The sequence below is a fragment of the Salmo salar genome, chromosome 01 (genome assembly GCF_965601325.2).
Source record: "Salmo salar chromosome 01, fSalSal1, whole genome shotgun sequence".
In the NCBI taxonomy this organism is placed as follows: domain Eukaryota; kingdom Metazoa; phylum Chordata; class Actinopteri; order Salmoniformes; family Salmonidae; genus Salmo; species Salmo salar.
Genome location: NC_138291.1, coordinates 155656867 through 155675325, shown reverse-complemented (window position 1 = coordinate 155675325; position 18459 = coordinate 155656867). Strand labels below are relative to the sequence as shown.

The 18459-nt window shown below is 41.2% G+C and overlaps 1 protein-coding gene across 2 annotated transcripts in view; it reads right to left on the bottom strand.

The window, feature by feature from the left end:
* The window catches only part of LOC106566361 (splicing factor SWAP), a 130557-nt gene extending 112834 nt beyond the window's left edge, over nt 1–17723 (bottom strand). The window contains exons 1-4 of one of the 2 annotated variants that reach the window (XM_082955394.1): nt 17339–17723; nt 16165–16328; nt 5154–5285; nt 43–119 (exon numbers count right to left, since the gene is read on the bottom strand). In XM_082955394.1, coding sequence (XP_082811520.1) covers nt 43–119; nt 5154–5285; nt 16165–16328; nt 17339–17538 — 573 coding nt within the window. In that variant the 5' untranslated portion in view covers nt 17539–17723. Of the gene's footprint in view, nt 1–42; nt 120–5153; nt 5286–16164; nt 16329–16763 lie in introns of both variants that reach the window. The other variant, XM_082955395.1, reaches the window with a different exon arrangement.
* Between the last annotated feature and the right edge of the window lie 736 nt (nt 17724–18459).

The window sequence follows — 18459 nt, the reverse complement described above, 5'->3', positions numbered from 1 at the left end:
AAATGACCTCAATATTAGCATGAAGTAGTGCAGGGTACTCACCAGCTCCACATCGGGGGGGATCGCCAGGCCCGGGGGCGCCACGAAGGGTTCCTCACTCTCCTGCGGCTCTGTTTCCTCTAATGAGGAACAACCCACAAGGTCAGGGAGAGAGAGAAGAAGAGAGATTAGGATTCTACCTACAGTCACTGTGACACACAACAAGCACTCAACGTTTCCTCCTCTCCTTCCTCTACCCACTCTCATTCGGCCACGTTGCCCGAAGCACTCAGTTTCTGCTTTACTTACTCTTAACTTTCTGGGTGGTGGTGGTCCCTGTCACAATTATTTACATCTAACCCACTCCCCCCCAGTGTGACATAACACACGGACAGGTCAGCTGGAAATTTGATTAAAATTGTATGCGTTAGTTCAATGTGGGGAGGCTGCAGATGGATGTAGAGGTTAAGCACATTAATGGCAAACATTGCAGCCAAGGAGCCCAGCATAGATTTGTCTTGTGCTGATTTAATCAGGCGCACTGCTGGTCGCCCGAGGTGTGCCCCGGCTGCCGATACCACAACAGAGACGAACGAGCACACACACACACACACACACACACACACACACACACACACACACACACACACACACACACACACACACACACACACACACACACACACGTAGAGGAGTTTTGTACTGCTGAGTAATCCCAGGCAGTGCCAGGTGACAGTACTGATGACAGCACTCAGACACACAGCAGTAGTACTGTACCATCTGCTGAGGGAGGGGCCCTTTGGCGTTGGCTGGAGGGGAACGGGTTGGAGGGGTTGTATAATGCTGCGTTCATAAACAATTGGGAAGGTGGTAATTTCAGCTTTGAAGTAGTAAATACGAGTTGGATGCATTCACGTGCTTATGTGATAAAATTAAAAGTGCCTTAATAATAACAAAAATACAGAATCACAATGTATACCAGTAAGTAATATGAAATTAATTTATCTAAATGTTGGTTATACAATCTCTGCACTTTATTGATGTCTGATCTGATTTTGATTGGTTATACCTATAAATTGGGGCGGAGGGTAGCCAGCCTAGTGGTTAGAGCATTGGGCCAGTAACCGAAAGGTTGCTGGATCGAATCCCTGAGCTGACAAGGTAAAAATATGTCGTTCTGCACCTGAACAAGGCAGTTAACCCACTGTTCCCCGGGATGGCGGTCATTGTAAATAAGAATTTGTTCTTAACTGAGTTGCCTAGTTAAAATAAAGGTTCAAAAAAATGTTTTTTAAATCCTACAGAGCTTCCCAGCTCACTCATTACAAGTGACTTGAAGCCAAAGCTACATCGCCGTGTGATTTATTTGTATATTTCTCCCTTTCAGGTATGAATGCGATTTCGAATACATTTGTTCATGTCAGAATGTTATTTGTATGTTTAGACCACTCAGAATTAGCCATTAGCCATTTTGCTAGCTAGCTTGCTTGCTAGAAGGCTGCTCACTTGCACGAGGTGACTTCATGATCAGAGTGTGCCCGAGAGAGACCGTGCGCACATTCAGGGGTATAAAACTTTAAATTACACTGAACAAAAATATAAACACAACATGCAACAATTTCTACGATTTTACTGAGTTATAGTTCGTATAACGAAATCAGTCAATTGAAATAAATTCATTAGGCTCTAATCTATTTCACATGCCTGGGAATGCAGATATTTTGTATTTATTTGTTTATTTAATCTTTAGTTAACTAGGCAAGACAGTTAAGAACAAATTCTTATTTACAATGAAGGCCTAACCCGGCCAAACCCTAACCCGGACGACACTGGGCCAATTGTGCGCTGCCCTATGGGACTCCCAATCACGCCCGGTTGTGATACGGCCTGGAATCAAACCAGGGTCTGTAGTGACGCCTCTGGCACTGAGATGCAGTGCCTTAGACCGCTGGGCCACTCGGGAGCCCAGTTACCTTAAAAAAAGTAGGGGTGTGGATCAGAAAACCCGTCAGTATCTAGAGTGCCCACCATTTGACTCAGGCTGCACAACATCTCCTTCGCATAGAGTTGATCAGGCTGTTGATTGTGGCCTGTGGAATGTCATCCCACCCCTCTTCAATGGCTGTGCGAAGTTGCTGGATATTGTCGGGAACTGGAACACGCTAGGCTTGGGAGGTATCCAGGTTGTCCTACCTTCATACTGACCTTGTGCCATAAAAGGATATTCTGTAATACCGGCACTGAACAGAAGGGGGCCTATTTTCAAACCCCACTGGGCCTCTAATCCGAAGGTTGGTAATGCTAACAATACATGTACAATCCCATAGAGAACCCTAACTAAATGCTAACGAGCGCATTGCAAATATTTTATACAATCCTTGACCTAAACTACTTGTAGGACAGAAATCCCAGCTCAAAGATACATAAGTAACTCAGAAATACTACTCACAGTTTACTGCAATCACAAACCAAATATTAGACATCAAGGCTCTTGATCCAGGAGGGGATTCTCTGCTTTTACCAAGCAAAGCTTGACTTTGGAAGAAGCTAACCACTAGATAGTTAACTAGCTACAAAATTAGCAAACCAAATGCACAACTGCTGAGCATTTAGCACATTTCAAACAGTTGTCTTATAACTAATAAGTTATCTTGCTGGCAAAACTATACTTATGAATTTCATAACGTGACTAGATCACCTGCCGCATGCTGCACAACAGTGAGTGACTCACAAGGCTCCGGTCTCTAGTTGCTGTGTGCTTGTAAACACCACGTGACTGGGGAGTACCGGTAAGCTTCAACGAAAAATTATGTGACAGGTGAAATCAAGAAGGGGATTTTCTTTATCTCCTAATGTATTGCACAAGTTGACTGCAGGTATTTATAAAGTTGCAAAAAAAAAATTAAATGTAAAAAAACAACATAAGAAATAGTTTCAACAGTATTGACGGTATTGAAAAACCATCCTGCGGCTATTTCAAAATACCCCGGTATACGGTATACCACCCAAGCCTACAACAAACACACTGTCGTACACGTTGATCCAGAGCATCCCAAACATGCTCAATGGGTGACATGTCTGGTGAGTACGCAGGTCATGAAAGAACTGGGACATTTTCAGAATTGTGTACAGATCCTTGGGACATGCGACAGCATTATCATGCTCATTATCATGAGGTGATGGCGGCGGATGAATGTCAGGAAAATGGGCCTCAGGATCTCATCATGGTATCTCTGTGCATTCAAATTGCCATCAACGTTGTCTGTAGCTTATGCCTGCCTGCCCATACCATAAACCCACCACCACGGTGCACTCTGTTCACAACGTTGACATCAGCAAACCGCTCACCCACACAACGCCATACACGTTGTCTGCCATCTGCCCAGTACAGTTGAAACCGGGATTAATCCGTGAAAAGCACACTTCTCCAGCGTGCCAGTGGCCATCAAAGGTGTACATTTTCCCACTGAAGTTGGTTATGACGCCAAACTGCAATCAGAATTTTTTTTTTTTAAGTCGGATGTGGAGGTCCTGAGACACGAGGCCAGTAGGATGTACTGCCAAATTCTCTAAAACGGCTTATGGTAGAGAAATAAACATTCAATTCTCTGGCAACAGCTCTGGTGGACATTCCTGCAGTCAGCATGCCAATTGCACGCTCCCTCAAAACTTGAGACATCTGTGGCATTGTGTTGTGTGACAAAACTGTACATTTTAAAGTGGCCTTTTTTGTCCCCAGCACAATGTGCACCTGTGTAATGATCATGTTGTTTAATCAGCTTCTTGATATGCCACACCTGTCAGGTGGATGGAGAAATGCTCACTAACAGGGATGTAAACAAATTTGTGTACAAAATTTGAGAGAAATAAGCTTTTGTGAATACGGAAAATGTATGGGATCTTCTATTTTAGCTCATGAAACATGGGACCAACACTCCACATATTGCGTTGATATTTTTGTTCAGAATAGTTAAGAAACGCTGATTGGCTAATGGCAAACAAGCTGCATCAACCACAAACTATAAGTACAGCTATCATGCTCGCAAACAAATTATAGTGTTTAAAAAAAAAAAAACATTAATAGATTGCTTATATTAAAATAATGTTTTGCCAAAAATGTTGTTATTGAGGTAATTTCCTTTGTAGGTCAGAGGTCAGCATGTGGGAGAAGTGGAAGCTCAGGTATGATAGACGATTTTCCCACTAGTTATTACCAGTTGGAGGGGCATTCAAATAGGACTGACGCAGAGCACAGCGTCCTGACAGCCACTTATCAATAACCCTCTACAGACTAAGCCCTAGCCGTGGGGGTTCTACTAAACTATATTACATTGTTTTAAGAAGGTCATAACCAAGGATTATTTAGCCATTTGATTTTGAATTTTAAATATATAATTTAGCCTTACTGCTATTAGCCCATGCATACGTATTGAGTAACAGATTCACTACATGGAACAGCAGACAGTCCCCCCCCAAAAAAAACTAAAGGAAATTTGTTCTTAAGTATCTGTCCTATATCTGAAAGATCAGGAAATATACTTCCATTCATTTTTTAAACTGGTACCGGGGGACCTTCAGACGTGTCTTGTGCAAAACAACCGACATGTACATATTTGTGAGAGTCTCACCTTTCCACAGAGGGGTAATATTAGTGTGCAGCCCAAACTGTTCGGACTCTACAGACAGAAGTTGGCAGATCGGCTGTTCACTGGGCCTATTGAAGAGGCTGGAGCCCAGCACTGGACCTCACAGATGATTAAAAGTCAGTAGAGTAGCTAGCCAGTAAGACGTCACATTCAGTGCCGAAACTTGAAAAAGCTTTATTTTGTATAGCTCCAGGGCTTCAAATAGTGGTTTATGTGACTCCGGGGAGCCTGCCATGCTAAATAATTAATCACAGGGTTTTCATTAAAGGTGATATGTGAGCCTCTCCACCAGTGTATTCATGTGTCTAGTGTGAGATGTATGTCTCTCGCTTTCTCCTCTCTCTCCCCCTAACGGCAGGTCAAAGAAAGATGCTCAGTGGTTTCAAGGGGTAACAAGTGGCATCAAGAGGTATTGTAAATATATGTGTGAGTTTACTTGAATTTTAATTCCTTTTTTGTGATGCATGTCATTTGTGGATTCAAATACGTAACTTAAATGTGTGTGCATTTATGTGTGTGTGTGCTCACCCATCTCCCTGTTGGCCTCCTCTTCCTCAGTGGGTTGAGAAGGGTCGTAGTAGTCTGCGCTGTAGCGGAAGCCCACTGCGTTATAGGTGCCTTCATCTGCCAGAGCTTCACTAAGACGCTTGTATTCTTCCTCTGTGTGAGACAAACATACATATTGGACGAGTGAGGGGAATGGAACGGTAGATGTATTGAAAAATACAGCCATAATAGGCTACTGTTGTTATTGCCTCTAGCATGAGACAAAAACATTGGATTAATTCAAAATCATCATTCCATCCATCCTGCATAGTTAAGGATGTAAAGAACGCTGTGAGCTGAGAGCTGACAAAAACTAAAGCAGATCGAAGCCAAGCTTACCTTATAACACCACACTTTTCTATTGCAATTGATCTCACAGTAAAGGACTGAGGAATCAAAGTCAAATTCCCATCTAACAAGAAAAATATTTTTTTATGCGTCTCGTGTCCCCACATGGATAATTTCTAAAGCCCCACTACTCAAGGGCGCACGAGCGTGAGGGGACAAAAGTAACACAAATTACATGAGGACTCAGTCAGTTTGGGAATTAAACACCATATTTCACTTAAACCCTTCGAAACTATTTAATTTAAGTAGTCACTTAGGCTAGATTTAATTTAGCAAAGGTGACTCTTTATGTAATCGTCAGAGCTATTTCATTAAAAGTGACAGAATATTTGCTATGAAGTGTGCAGCATTGCTAAAATAACCTTAGGATAGTCTTTTTAAAATTATGTGTATTTCAACACTCAAGACTTTAAGCCAATAATATAGAAATCTTTGAACAGGAGAGGAACTGTCGCATGAAAATCAGGCAACGGTAGTTAAAAATTCATGAAAAAAGTTACACTACGGTAGGGCTAACCCCATAACATTTTTTGGATGGATGGACGGATGGATATAAAATGGTGTACAGAGACCTGTCTGATTCACGCCTGTGAGTGGACTGATCCACTGTGGAGACGTGCTACTAAGACATGTGCAACTGAAATTGTAAATGGTTATGTTACATAAAAACAATGGTGCAACACTAACAAAAATAATATTATTTTATAACAAATGTGCTTTCTCCCGCCTTGGATAGAGGTCGCTGTCGGCGGTTCAGAAACACATCAGTGCGCTGTTGAATTTGTGCCTCTTCCCAGACCATTTTGCTTTGTATATGATCCCCTGCTGATTTTGTACGTTTGCCCACTGATAAATAAAGGATCAGTCTATAACTTTAATGGTAGGTTTATTTGAACAGTGAGAGACAGAATAACAACAAAAATATCCAGAAACACACATGTCAAAAATGTTATAAATTGATTTGCATTTTAATGAGGGAAATAAGTATTTGACCCCCTCTCAATCAGAAAGATTTCTGGCTCCCAGGTGTCTTTTCTACAGGTAACGAGCTGAGATTAGGAGCACACTCTTAAAGGGAGTGCTCCTAACCGCAGCTTGTTACCTGTAAAAAAGACACCTGTCCACAGAAGCAATCAATCAATTTGAGTCCAAACTCTCCACCATGGCCAAGACCAAAGAGCTCTCCAAGGATGTCAGGGACAAGATTGTAGACCTATACAAAGCTGGAATGGGCTACAAGACCATCGCCAAGCAGCTTGGTGAGAAGGTGACAACATTTGGTGTGATTATTCGCAAATGGAAGAAACACAAAATAACTGTCAGTCTCCCTCGGCCTGGGGCTCCATGCAAGATCTCACCTTGTGGGGTTGCAATGATCATGAGAACGGTGAAGAATCAGCCCAGAACTACACGGGAGGATCTTGTCAATGATCTCAAGGCAGCTGGGACCATAGTCACCAAGAAAACAATTGGTAACACAATACGCCGTGAAGGACTGAAATCCTGCAGCGCCCGCAAGGTCCCCCTGCTCAAGAATACATATACATGCCCATCTGAAGTTCGCCAATGAACATCTGAATGATTCAGAGGACAACTGGTGAAAGTGTTATTTCAGATGAGACCAAAATGGAGCTCTTTGGCATCAACAACTCGCCGTGTTTGGAGGAGGAGGAATGCTGCCTATGACCCCAAGAACACCATCTCCACCGTCAAACATGGAGGTGGAAACATTATGCTTTGGGGGTGTTTTTCTGCTAAGGGGACAGGACAACTTCACCACATCAAAGGGACGATGGACGGGGCCATGTACCATCAAATCTTGGGTGAGAACATCCTTCCCTCAGACAGGGCATTGAAAATGGGTCGTGGATGGGTATTCCAGCATGACAATGACCCAAAACACACGGCCAAGGCAACAAAGGAGTGGCTCAAGAAGAAGCACATTAAGGTCCTGGAGTGGCCTAGCCAGTCTCCAGACCTTAATCCCATAGAAAATCTATGGAGGGAGCTGAAGGTTCGAGTTGCCAAACGTCAGCCTCGAAACCTTAATGACTTGGAGAAGATCTGCAAAGAGGAGGGGGACAAAATCCCTCCTGAGATGTGTGCAAACCTAGTGGCCAACTACAAGAAACGTCTGACCTCTGTGATTGCCAACAAGGGTTTTGCCACCAAGTACTAAGTCATGTTTTGCAGAGGGGTCAAATACTTATTTCCCTCATTAAAATGCAAATCAATTTATAACATTTTTAACATGCGTTTTTCTGGATTTTTTTGTTGTTATTCTGTCTCTCACTGTTCCAATAAACCTACAATTAAAATTATAGACTGATCATTTCTTTGTAAGTGGGCAAACGTACAAAATCAGCAGGGGATCAAATACTTTTTTTCCCCCACTGTACCTTGCTTTATAAATCCTCAATATGTGCCCATATTAAACTGCCTCCTACTCAGACTCAGAAGCTAGAATATGCATATTATTAGTAGATTTGGATAGAAAACACTCTGAAGTTTCTAAAACCGTTTGAATGGTGTCTGTGAGTATAACAGAACTCATATGGCAAGCAAAAACCTGAGAGAAATCCTACCAGGAAGTGGAAATCTGGATGCATGTGCTCCCTCTCAAGTCTTTTGCTATTGAATACACTGTGACGTAGTAATAATTGTGCACTTCCTACGGCTTCCACTAGATGTCGACAGTCTTTACAAAGTTGTTTTAAGCTTCTATGATGAACAGAGCCCGAATGACAAGGAGGGGAATTTGTTGAGGCAGGGGGTGACCACTTCTTGGGGCGCGTTCACGAGCGAGGATCCTCCCGTTCCAAACCCTTTTTCAAGACACAGGAACCGTCCGGTTGAAATATTATTGAATCTTCACGTTCTGAAGGCCCTAAAGATTGATGTTTTACAACGTTTGACATGTTTGAACGAACATAAATACAACTTTTTTTTACTTTTCATCGCGACATCGTCCGCGCGCTTTCTACACTTGGAGTAGTTTACTGGACGCACAAAACACAAGGAGTTATTTGGACATAACTTATGGACTTTATCGAACAAAACAACATTTGTTGTGGACCTGGGATTCCTGGAAGTGCCTTCTGATGAAGATGATCAAAGGTAAGGGAATATTTCTAATGTAATGTATAATCTTAGATGTCCCCAAGATGGCGGCTATCTGTATAGCCTAGTGTATTTTTCTGAGCTCAGTACTCAGATTATTGCAAAGAGTGCTTTCCTCGTGAAGCTTTTTTGAAATCTTTCATAGCGTTTGCATAAAGGAGATGTTCATCTATAATTCTTTGAATGAGTGTTTAATTTTGTATCAATGTTTATGGCAAGTATTTTTGTAAATTGTGGCGCTGATCCACCGGTAGTATTTGAGGGAAAATATTTTCTGAACGTCACGCGCCGATGTAAAATTATGTTTTTATATATAAATATGAACTTTATCGAACAAAAAATGCATGTATTGTGTAACATGATGTCCTAGGAGTGTCATCTGATGAAGATCGTCAAAGGTTAGTGCTGCATTTAGCTGTGTTTTGGGTATTTGTGATGCATGCTAGTTGCTTTGAAAATGGCTGTGTGATTATTTTTGGTAGGGTACTCTCCTGACATAATCTAATGTTTTGCTTTTGCTGTAAAGCCTTTTTGAAATCGGACAACGTGGTTCGATTCAGGAGAGGTGTATCTATAAAATGGTGTAAAATAGTCATATGTTTGAGAAATTGAAGTTATAGCATTTATGAGGTATTTGTATTTCGCGCGACGTGATTCCACTGGCTGTTGACTAGGTGGGAGGCAAACGTCCCACCTTGCCCAGGGAGGTTAATAGCCTACTGATTCTGTGAGCACCAAGCCTCATGCAACATGTCAATAAACAATTTCACACATTCGGCTGTTTTTAACCTTTGCTTTAAAAAGGCTTTAGACTTTTTTTTGTTAAAACAGCCTCTCTGGTATTTTTATAATTTACTTAGTTTTGTCAACACGACACCAAAAATATAATAACAATGCTGATTTTTCTTGAGCTCCTTATTGTTTCTATTACTATTAAGATCATAAGTAATGGAATTATCATTAGTAGGCTTAGTATAGCAGCCTTATACAACCCCCATTGATCTGTAGGCCTGTTTAGTCTTAATACACCAACTTACTTTCAATACTTATTATACTTATTTCAATACTTATATAGGCTACTGTATCAACCATTCAGAAATTCATGTCATCACACAGCATACGAGTCATTCATGATTTGACATGCAATCAAGAATTTTATTTTTAAAATAAAATGAGCGAGTCCTAAATAATTTGCTTAAACCTTTCCATTTATAAAATTGCATTTACGAATGAATGTGACTATTTATTATTTGCTGTAATAAAGGCTTAACAACAAAAAAAGGTTACAACGGACTCTCTGGTATTTTGTGTTGTTTACATTGTTCTAAACAGTCCGAAAAATATATTGTAGTCAATACAGCGCCTGTGTGGTACACATAATATGCACGCAGTGCTTGCTCCTTATTTTCTTTTTCTTGATATCCAGTGTTTTACACAACTACTCAAATTTATTCCATACATCTGACTTTTCCTTTACCTCCTGAGCAACCAGTAAACATCCCCCCATTTCGTGTGTATTTCCCACGTCCTCTGCATCCATTTTGCTGTCACGTGTTACAGTGTTCAGAGTTTGTAAAAAACAATTTATTGATGTGATCATGATATGCTATAGGTCAGGCACTACTGTGCCCTATTTGGACAGGGTTAGTTTACTGGTGGAAGTCGGGTTATGTAATTATGTGCACGAGGACAAAACACCATATCTGTAATTTTAGTCCTGTCCGAATTAAAATTTACATGGCAGGAGAGTAACAATTCCAGACAGAATAACCTACCGTTTTTTGGCAAAATCCAAGAATCAACATCCCTGTGTTTTGAGAGAAATGTCATAGTGGCAGGAGATGCCCGCGGTTTGCACAAGAAACCAATAACAGATTAGATCAACTGAACTAAATGCTGCGCATACGCTATAGATGAATGGCCTACATGTATCATATCAACTTTCACAGTGAATGCTTTTGTTTATATGTTTTGTGCTTATGAATTGAATATTGCCAAATGCATTAATAACATTTTTTTGCCTATTCAATGCAAGCCTTGCTGTTAATAGATCGCAAAGCAACATACAACTGGCCTAAGCGTTTGGAAATGATAAACTAACTTTCTAATCCATAGCCTTAAAAACGCATCGCAATCACATCTGAAGGCTGGGGGGCATTTAAGATGTACTGCAGAGTGCTAAAATATCCTAATGACTATGATCACACTTCCTCAATTCAAATATACATAATGCCGACACTATACCAAAGATGTTTGGTATGGTTTAGAAACTTGGGAATCAAGCTCGAGTTCAGTGTGACCCTATTACCTGGACATGTTGAAATACTGCATCTTCACACCTAGATAAAAACCTCCAGGCTTCCGTCATAATTGTCAACTTATTGAACAAAAATAAGAATTACTGGAGGCAGTTTGGGAAAAAACTAATACAGTCCGAATTGTCCTCTGGAATAACGGAGATTCTGGAGTAATAATTACATAACCAACGTTGTCTAGTAATACTAGTCCCGTGCGAATAGGTCACGTGCATGTGATGCATTGTCACGTAAAGAGAGCAAGGGTTGAGGGAATAGGGAATGTTTCCCCTAAACAAATTAGGGATTTCAGTAACAGAACTTTTCAGTCAGAAATGGCTATAATTATGTTGCAGATTCAGCAACACAGACAGCGGGGAAAAAACGTTGATATTCTGTGGTGGTTGCTGGAGCAGGGAGGAGCGCGAGACAATGGGTGCTAGTTTTTTTTAGCACAGCGCAGCAAGACTGTGCCCGGCACAATCAAATAACTTGCTGGTCGGACTCCCGCTAGTCATTTGGGTTTCTTAATTATTTAATCAAACAGTGTGCATAAATCATCAGACAAGCTGAATATAGTGAATATAAACTCAGCAAAAAAAACTAATGTCCTCTCACTGTCAACTGTTAATTTGCAGCAAACTTAACGTGTAAATATTTGTATGAACATAAGATTCAACAACTGAGACATTAACTGAACAAGTTCCACAGACATGTGACTAACAGAAATGGAATAATGTGTCCCTGAACAAAGGGGGGGGGGTCAAAATTAAAAGTACCAGTCAGTATCTGTTGTGGCCACCAGCTGCATTAAGTACTGCAGTGCATATCCTCCTCACGGACTGCACCAGATTTGCCAGTTCCTGCTGTGAGATGTTACCCCACTCTTCCACAAAGGCACCTGCAAGTTCCCGGACATTTCTGGGGGGGATTGGCCCTAGTCCTCACCCTCCGATCCAACAGGTCCCAGACATGCTCAATGGGATTGAGATTCGGGCTCTTCGCTGGCCATGGCAGAACACTGACATTCCTGTCTTGCAGGAAATCACACACAGAATGAGCAGTATGGCTGGTGTCATTGTCATGCTGGAGGGTCATATCAGGATGAGCCTGAAGGAAGGGTACCACATGAGGGAGGAGGATGTCTTCCCTGTAACGCGCAGCGTTGAGATTGCCAGTAATGACAACAAGTTCAGTCCGATGATGCTGTGACACACCGCACAAGACCATGACGGACCTCCACATCGATCCCGCTCCAGAGATACCGGCCTCGCTCATTCCTTTGACGATGAATGCGAATCCGACCATCACCCCTGGTGAGACAAAACTGCGAATTGTCAGTGAAGAGCACTTTTTGCCAATCCTGTCTGGTCCAGCGACGGTGGGTTTGTGCCCGTAGGCGACGTTGTTGCAGCTGATGTCTGGTGAGGACCTGCCTTACAACAGGCCTACAAGCCCTCAGTCCAGCCTCTCTCCGCCTATTGTGGACAGTTTGAACACTGATGGAGGGATTGTGCGTTCCTGGTGTCACTTGGGCAGTTGTTGTTGCCATCCTGTACCTGTCCCACAGGTGTAATGTTCGGATGTACCAATCCTGTGCAGGTGTTGTTACACGTGGTCTGCCACTGCGAGGACGATCAGCTGTCCGTCCTGTCTCCCTGTAGCGCTGTCTTAGGCGTCTCACACTACGGACATTGCAATTTATTGCCCTGGCCATATCTCCAGTCCTCATGCCTCCTCGCAGCATGCCTAAGGCACGATCACGCAGATGAGCAGGGACCCTGGGCATCTTTCATTTGGTGTTTTTCAGAGTCAGTAGAAAGGCCTCTTTAGTGTCCTAAGTTTTCATAACTGTGACCTTAATTGCCTACCGTCTGTAAGCTGTTAGTGTCTTAACGACAGTTCCACAGGTGCATTTTCATTCATTGTTTACGGTTCATTGAACAAGCATGGGAAACAGTGTTTAACCTATTGGGGTGTAGGGGGCAGTATTTTCACGGCCAGATGAAAAAACGTACCCAAATTAAACTGGTTACTACTCTTGCCCAGAAACTAGAATATGCATATTATTAGTAGATTTGGATAGAAAACACTCTGAAGTTTCTAAAACTGTTTGAATGGTGTCTGTGAGTATAACAGAACTCATATGGCTGGCAAAAACCCGAGAAAAATCCAACCAGGAAGTGGAAAGTCTGAGAATTGTAGTTCTTTTAATTCTCTATCGAAACTACAGTTTCTGTGGGGTCACGTTGCACTTCCTAAGGCTTCCATTGGCTGTCAACTGGGCAGATAATAGGAGCTCAGTCAATCAGTGGACTGCCTGTGGACAAAGGGATTGGATATGCGGTGTCCCGCAAGCGCGCCGTTCCTTCTTTTTCTTCTTGAATGGATATGCTATTGTCCGGTTGGAATATTATCGCAATTTTACGTTAAAAATACCATAAAGATTGATTTTAAACAGCGTTTGACATGCTTCTAAGTACGGTAATGGAACATTTTGACTTTTCGTCTCTGGTACCGCGCTCGCGCGTTATGCCTTTGGATAAGTGATCTGTACGCACGAACAAAACGGAGGTATTTGGTCATAAATATGGATTATTTTGAACAAAAACAACATTTCTTGTGGAAGTAGCAGTCCTGGGAATGCATTCTGATGAAGATCAGCAAAGGTTAGACAAAATTTCTAATACTAATTCTGAGTTTAGGTTGCCCCGAACTTGGCGGGTGTCTGTATAGCTTGCTGTGATGGTTGAGCTATGTACTCAGAATATTGAAAAATGTGCTTTCTCCGTAAAGCTATTTTAAAATCTGACACAGCGGTTGCATCCAGAGGTAGTCTATCTATAATTCTTTAAATAATTGTTACATATTTTGTCAATGTTTATGATGAGTATTTTTGTAAATTGATGTGCACATTCACCGGAGGTTTTGGTGGGAATACATTTTCTGAACATCACGCGCCAATGTAAAATGCTGTTTTTAGATATATATATATGAACTTTATCGAACAAAACATACATGTATTGTGTAACATAATGTCCTAGGAGTGTCATCTGATGAAGATCAAAGGTTAGTGCTTCATTTAGCTGTGTTTTGGGTTTTATTGACACATGTCCTTGCTTGGAAAATGGCTGTGTGATTATTTTTGTCTATGTACTCTCCTAACATAATCTAATGTTTTGCTTTCGCTGTAAAGCCTTTTTGAGAATGTGGTTACATCAAGGAGAAGTGTATCTTTAAAATGGTGTAAAATAGTTGTATGTTTGAGAAAGTTGAATTATGACATTTTGATGTTTTGAATTTGACTCCCTGATATTTCACTGGCTGTGTCCCGCATTTGGGACGCTAGCGTCCCACGTAGCCCATAGAAGTTAAACCCTTTACAATGAAGATATTTAGATTTTTACAAATTATCATTGAAAGACAGGGTCCTGAAAAAGGGATGTTTATTTTTTTGCTGAGTTTAGATGATTTGATTTAAACACAGGATGTGTCAATATATGGAAAAATACACATTTTACACAATTGGTCGAAAGAACAGACAACTCTTGGTCGACAAAGATTTGTTTTAGTTGGGGAAAAGCCCTACACTACGGGCACGTTTACAACATTGTCTAAGGCAGCACAAATTATGCTGATAACTACAGAAAATGAAACATTAAACAGTAAACATAAGCCTCAACAATAGTCTATGATCAGTCATTCACCCAGAAAGTGATTGTCTGAGAAAATACTTAATATTTTATCTTGGACCTCACAAGACTACATACGAGAGGGTGTGCATGCACCGAAATGATCCCCATACTACAGTTAGGCTACTGAGAATCTACCCTCTCAATGACTTTGACATAGCTTCAGTAGGGGGATTCCATGGAAAAGTCAAACTGATTACGCCCAAATATAGTAATTTCCAAATGAATCCACGTACATAATTATCCTTAACCCTTTACATTTGTATCCGTATATGGGTTGAAAACTGCAGATTTGGAACGTAGTGGCTGTACATGCTACACATGACGTCAGAGCTCTGTTCTGAACAGAATGAGACTGTTCACTGGGGCACACGCACCTAAATGCACTCATGACTCCTTTCTATGCGCACTAAAATTATGATCTGTTTCTCTGAATTGCCTTGTGAGAGCCTAACACTGTAAGATTGTAATTTATAACTTAGCTACTCATGCTGACAATATAACAAGCTTTCAAATCCTGCCCAGCTGACCCAGATTGCAATTTATAATGGACCATTTTGGATTGCGTAAACAACAACAGTAAATGTGTAATGGTGGGATGCAGGGTTGTGTCCAAAATTAAACAACTACAAGTGTGCTTGCTCTAGTTCCACAACGGCACAGCTAGGAGAGATAAAAACAGTACTGTATAGTCATAAAAGTGCATTGAAATTGCTTAGGAAATGTTCACACTTTGGAGAGGTGTGTGGCCACTTGTAGAAACCAGTTATTCCTCTTACTCAAACCTTTTTTATTTTTTTGTCTTATGTTGCACCTAGCCCAGATTTTCTAGCAATAGTCTGATCATGTATGTATGTATCCAGAGTATTTTCAGATTTCGTTATCAACACATGCAGCGAAAAGTACAGTAAATGTAAATGTGCATGAAATCAACAGTGTAATGTTTGGATTGAGTCTTGTGTCAGGTGAACTGTTGTGTACTCACCGTTGGGCTACTAATTTTCCCATTATCTCTAAACAGTTCACTTTCAATTGCTACCATGGTTATGCATTTCATATTTCCTCAGTAAGAAACATTTCAATATAGCCCTATCCATATAGGCCAATTGTCATGAGTTAAACGGTTAAGGTCTAGCTTTATTATTATATAGTTCAGGCTTTATTTGGAAAGTTTAAGTTGGAAATTGCATGAATTTTGGTAATTTCAGTGAAGGAGGCAGTCTCAAAAAAGGCTTTTCAGTCAAACACATTTCATGGCTTTTAGAAAGGGCTCAAAGAGCTTATTTCTCCACTCACAGATGTCTGTGACGCAATACAGAACAAATTGAAGTGTCTTTTGAGTTTTGTTTGCATGTTCTACGGTCTTGTAAAGATAGGTGGTGACTGGTAATGTAACATCAATAAAAGAAAAAAAAAATCTTTTATAAAACAAATCTTGAAACTTTTACTGTCTTCCACAGCAGATGAGTGGAGGCAATGCTCAGCAGTTCAGACACAAGAGACAGAGTATAATCCTCCAGTTGTGACTGATTGGTCTACCTTGTCTGGCTTCTTCCTCCAGAAGGTCTGTGTGCATGGCCAGGTACCTCTCCTCATCACACAGGGCCTCGATTCTGGCCTCCTCCTCGGACAGCTGGTAGTCTCTGTTCCACGAGCCTGTGTCGTACTCCGAGAGGTCATGCAAGTGACCGCGCCCATCATACCTGTAGGGTGAAGAGAGGGGTTAGAGGAATAGAAGAAGCAACTGAGGAAAGACAACACATGGACCTACTTACCAACACAGATGGGACCCTAAAACCAAGAGTTTTTAACAACAAAACGTGCTACCTCAGTCACAAATCTTTCATGAGGGAGTGTATGGTACTGGAACTGAGCAATCTCGTCACAATACAGACAGCCTAACCTGAACAACTCCTGACATAGGGCTATCTAGTGCAGTTTTCTGGCAAGCTTACTCAGTGTAGTTTATCTCATTCCTCTCAACATTCCCTATGGAGAAACAGCCTTGCATGAACACAAAAACAAAAGAAAACAACTCTCCTCTTACCTTACAGGGTTTAACTTCCCCATATAATATGCATAATTCCTTCTATATCTGTAAAAAAGGTACATCCACACAAACCCGAGCACATAAATACCTATCCGTAAGAACCCAAACGGACGATATTTTCCTGCGTTCGCTCCTCTCTTCCACCTCTCCAGAGTGGGCGCTGGGGTTGGCATTGGGGGGCCAGGCAGGACCCCTTAGCCTTAGGCTACTTGCTGGGGAAATAAGGGCTGGTTATGTGATAGAGAGACACACACATACATTCGAAACAAGAGGCAGGCCCGTGCAGATTAAGGTCGCTCAACCCCAACATATGTCACTCCCTTCATGGTTCAAGTGGGTATATTTCCAAATAAACAACTATTTTTACAGGTCATCATAGCCAACTGTCAGTCTCATGTAGAGCGTGTTCACTGTTGAAATATATGGCAAACTTAAAAGGAGGACACATCATCTTGACATGACGCTCTGCTACCCTGTTAATAGTTAGTGCATCTTCGGTTTCATGAGGCCAAAAGAACGTCATTAGCAAGCTAGATAAATGGTTCGCCAATACTTTTATGTCACAGTTATGTTTGCAAAAATCCGACCAGTCCCTTCGAAAGACAGATCTGGGATTAGGAAAGTTGGTTAGGATAACAATTCCTTTAGGTTTGTTCAACCGACCTATCAATCAGGATGTTCTTGTCCCCCATCCATGGGATGAGCTGTTTGCCCTGCTCGTGGAAGTGAGCCCTCTCGTCATCCCGGAACAGCTTGCAGGCATAGCCGAACACGAGAAGCTCGGCATATTTATTGCTGTCACTCTCATCCTTCTTCACTGGCTTGTTATTGTGGTCCCTCTTGCCCCCACCGCGCCGATACATTCCAAATTTGCACGTGAAAGAAATCTAGCGCGCTAGATAAGTTATATTACTATCGTACAATTCTTGTCGTACTACAAAGTCTTTCTTTCTCGGTTACAATGAGACATAAAATGTCACAATAAACATACTCACAAAAACCTATTTCTGACATGTGGAGCCATTTTGGAAAAGTTTGTAAATTACACTTTTGGTTCATATATGTAGATTCGCCAAATGCTCTTCTTGATATAAAAACACTATACGTAAATGAAACGTTTAATTTCCCTATATTCTGAAGAGAAGTAACAGTATTCATTATCTATCCACATTTGATAATATATAATACATAGTCTGTGATTTTATGAGTTAGTGCCCTCTATTTGTGCATGTTGAATGTGCTACAGTGTGATTGTGAGATAACTTTCGAGAGAGAAATGGTGAGATCTGTAAATCGTCTCCACTCTGTAAATCCTACCGGTTTCTGAGATTTAATTCCTTAAAATACCATACACTTAAACGACATTGGGATGTTTAACATTTCGACACATACATATACATATACATGCTTGTCTAAAAGGTGTTCCTTGAGAATAAAAAAAATAGAGGTAGGCTTCCCAGGTGGGCAGGGGCATATTGGCAATTCTGGCAAATGCCAGATTGGCTGGACCATTTTTTTGTTGGGTGGGCTGGTCGAAATTGACACAAAAAAACCAAAACAATGCAAAGGTAACATTGCCAGTGGCCCATGCTGCCCTACAAAGGAAAAATGCACTAAGTACACTTTTGATAAAAATTGAGTTAAGACTGAAATCAGACTTTGTAGTATATGTTTTATCTTGTGACAAAGTGTCGTTCAATATATATTTTGTTCTTGAGAAAAAAAGAGTGGGAAATTTGTAGTAAATACAAAATCCAAGCCATACAAAGGCAAATAGCAGTAAC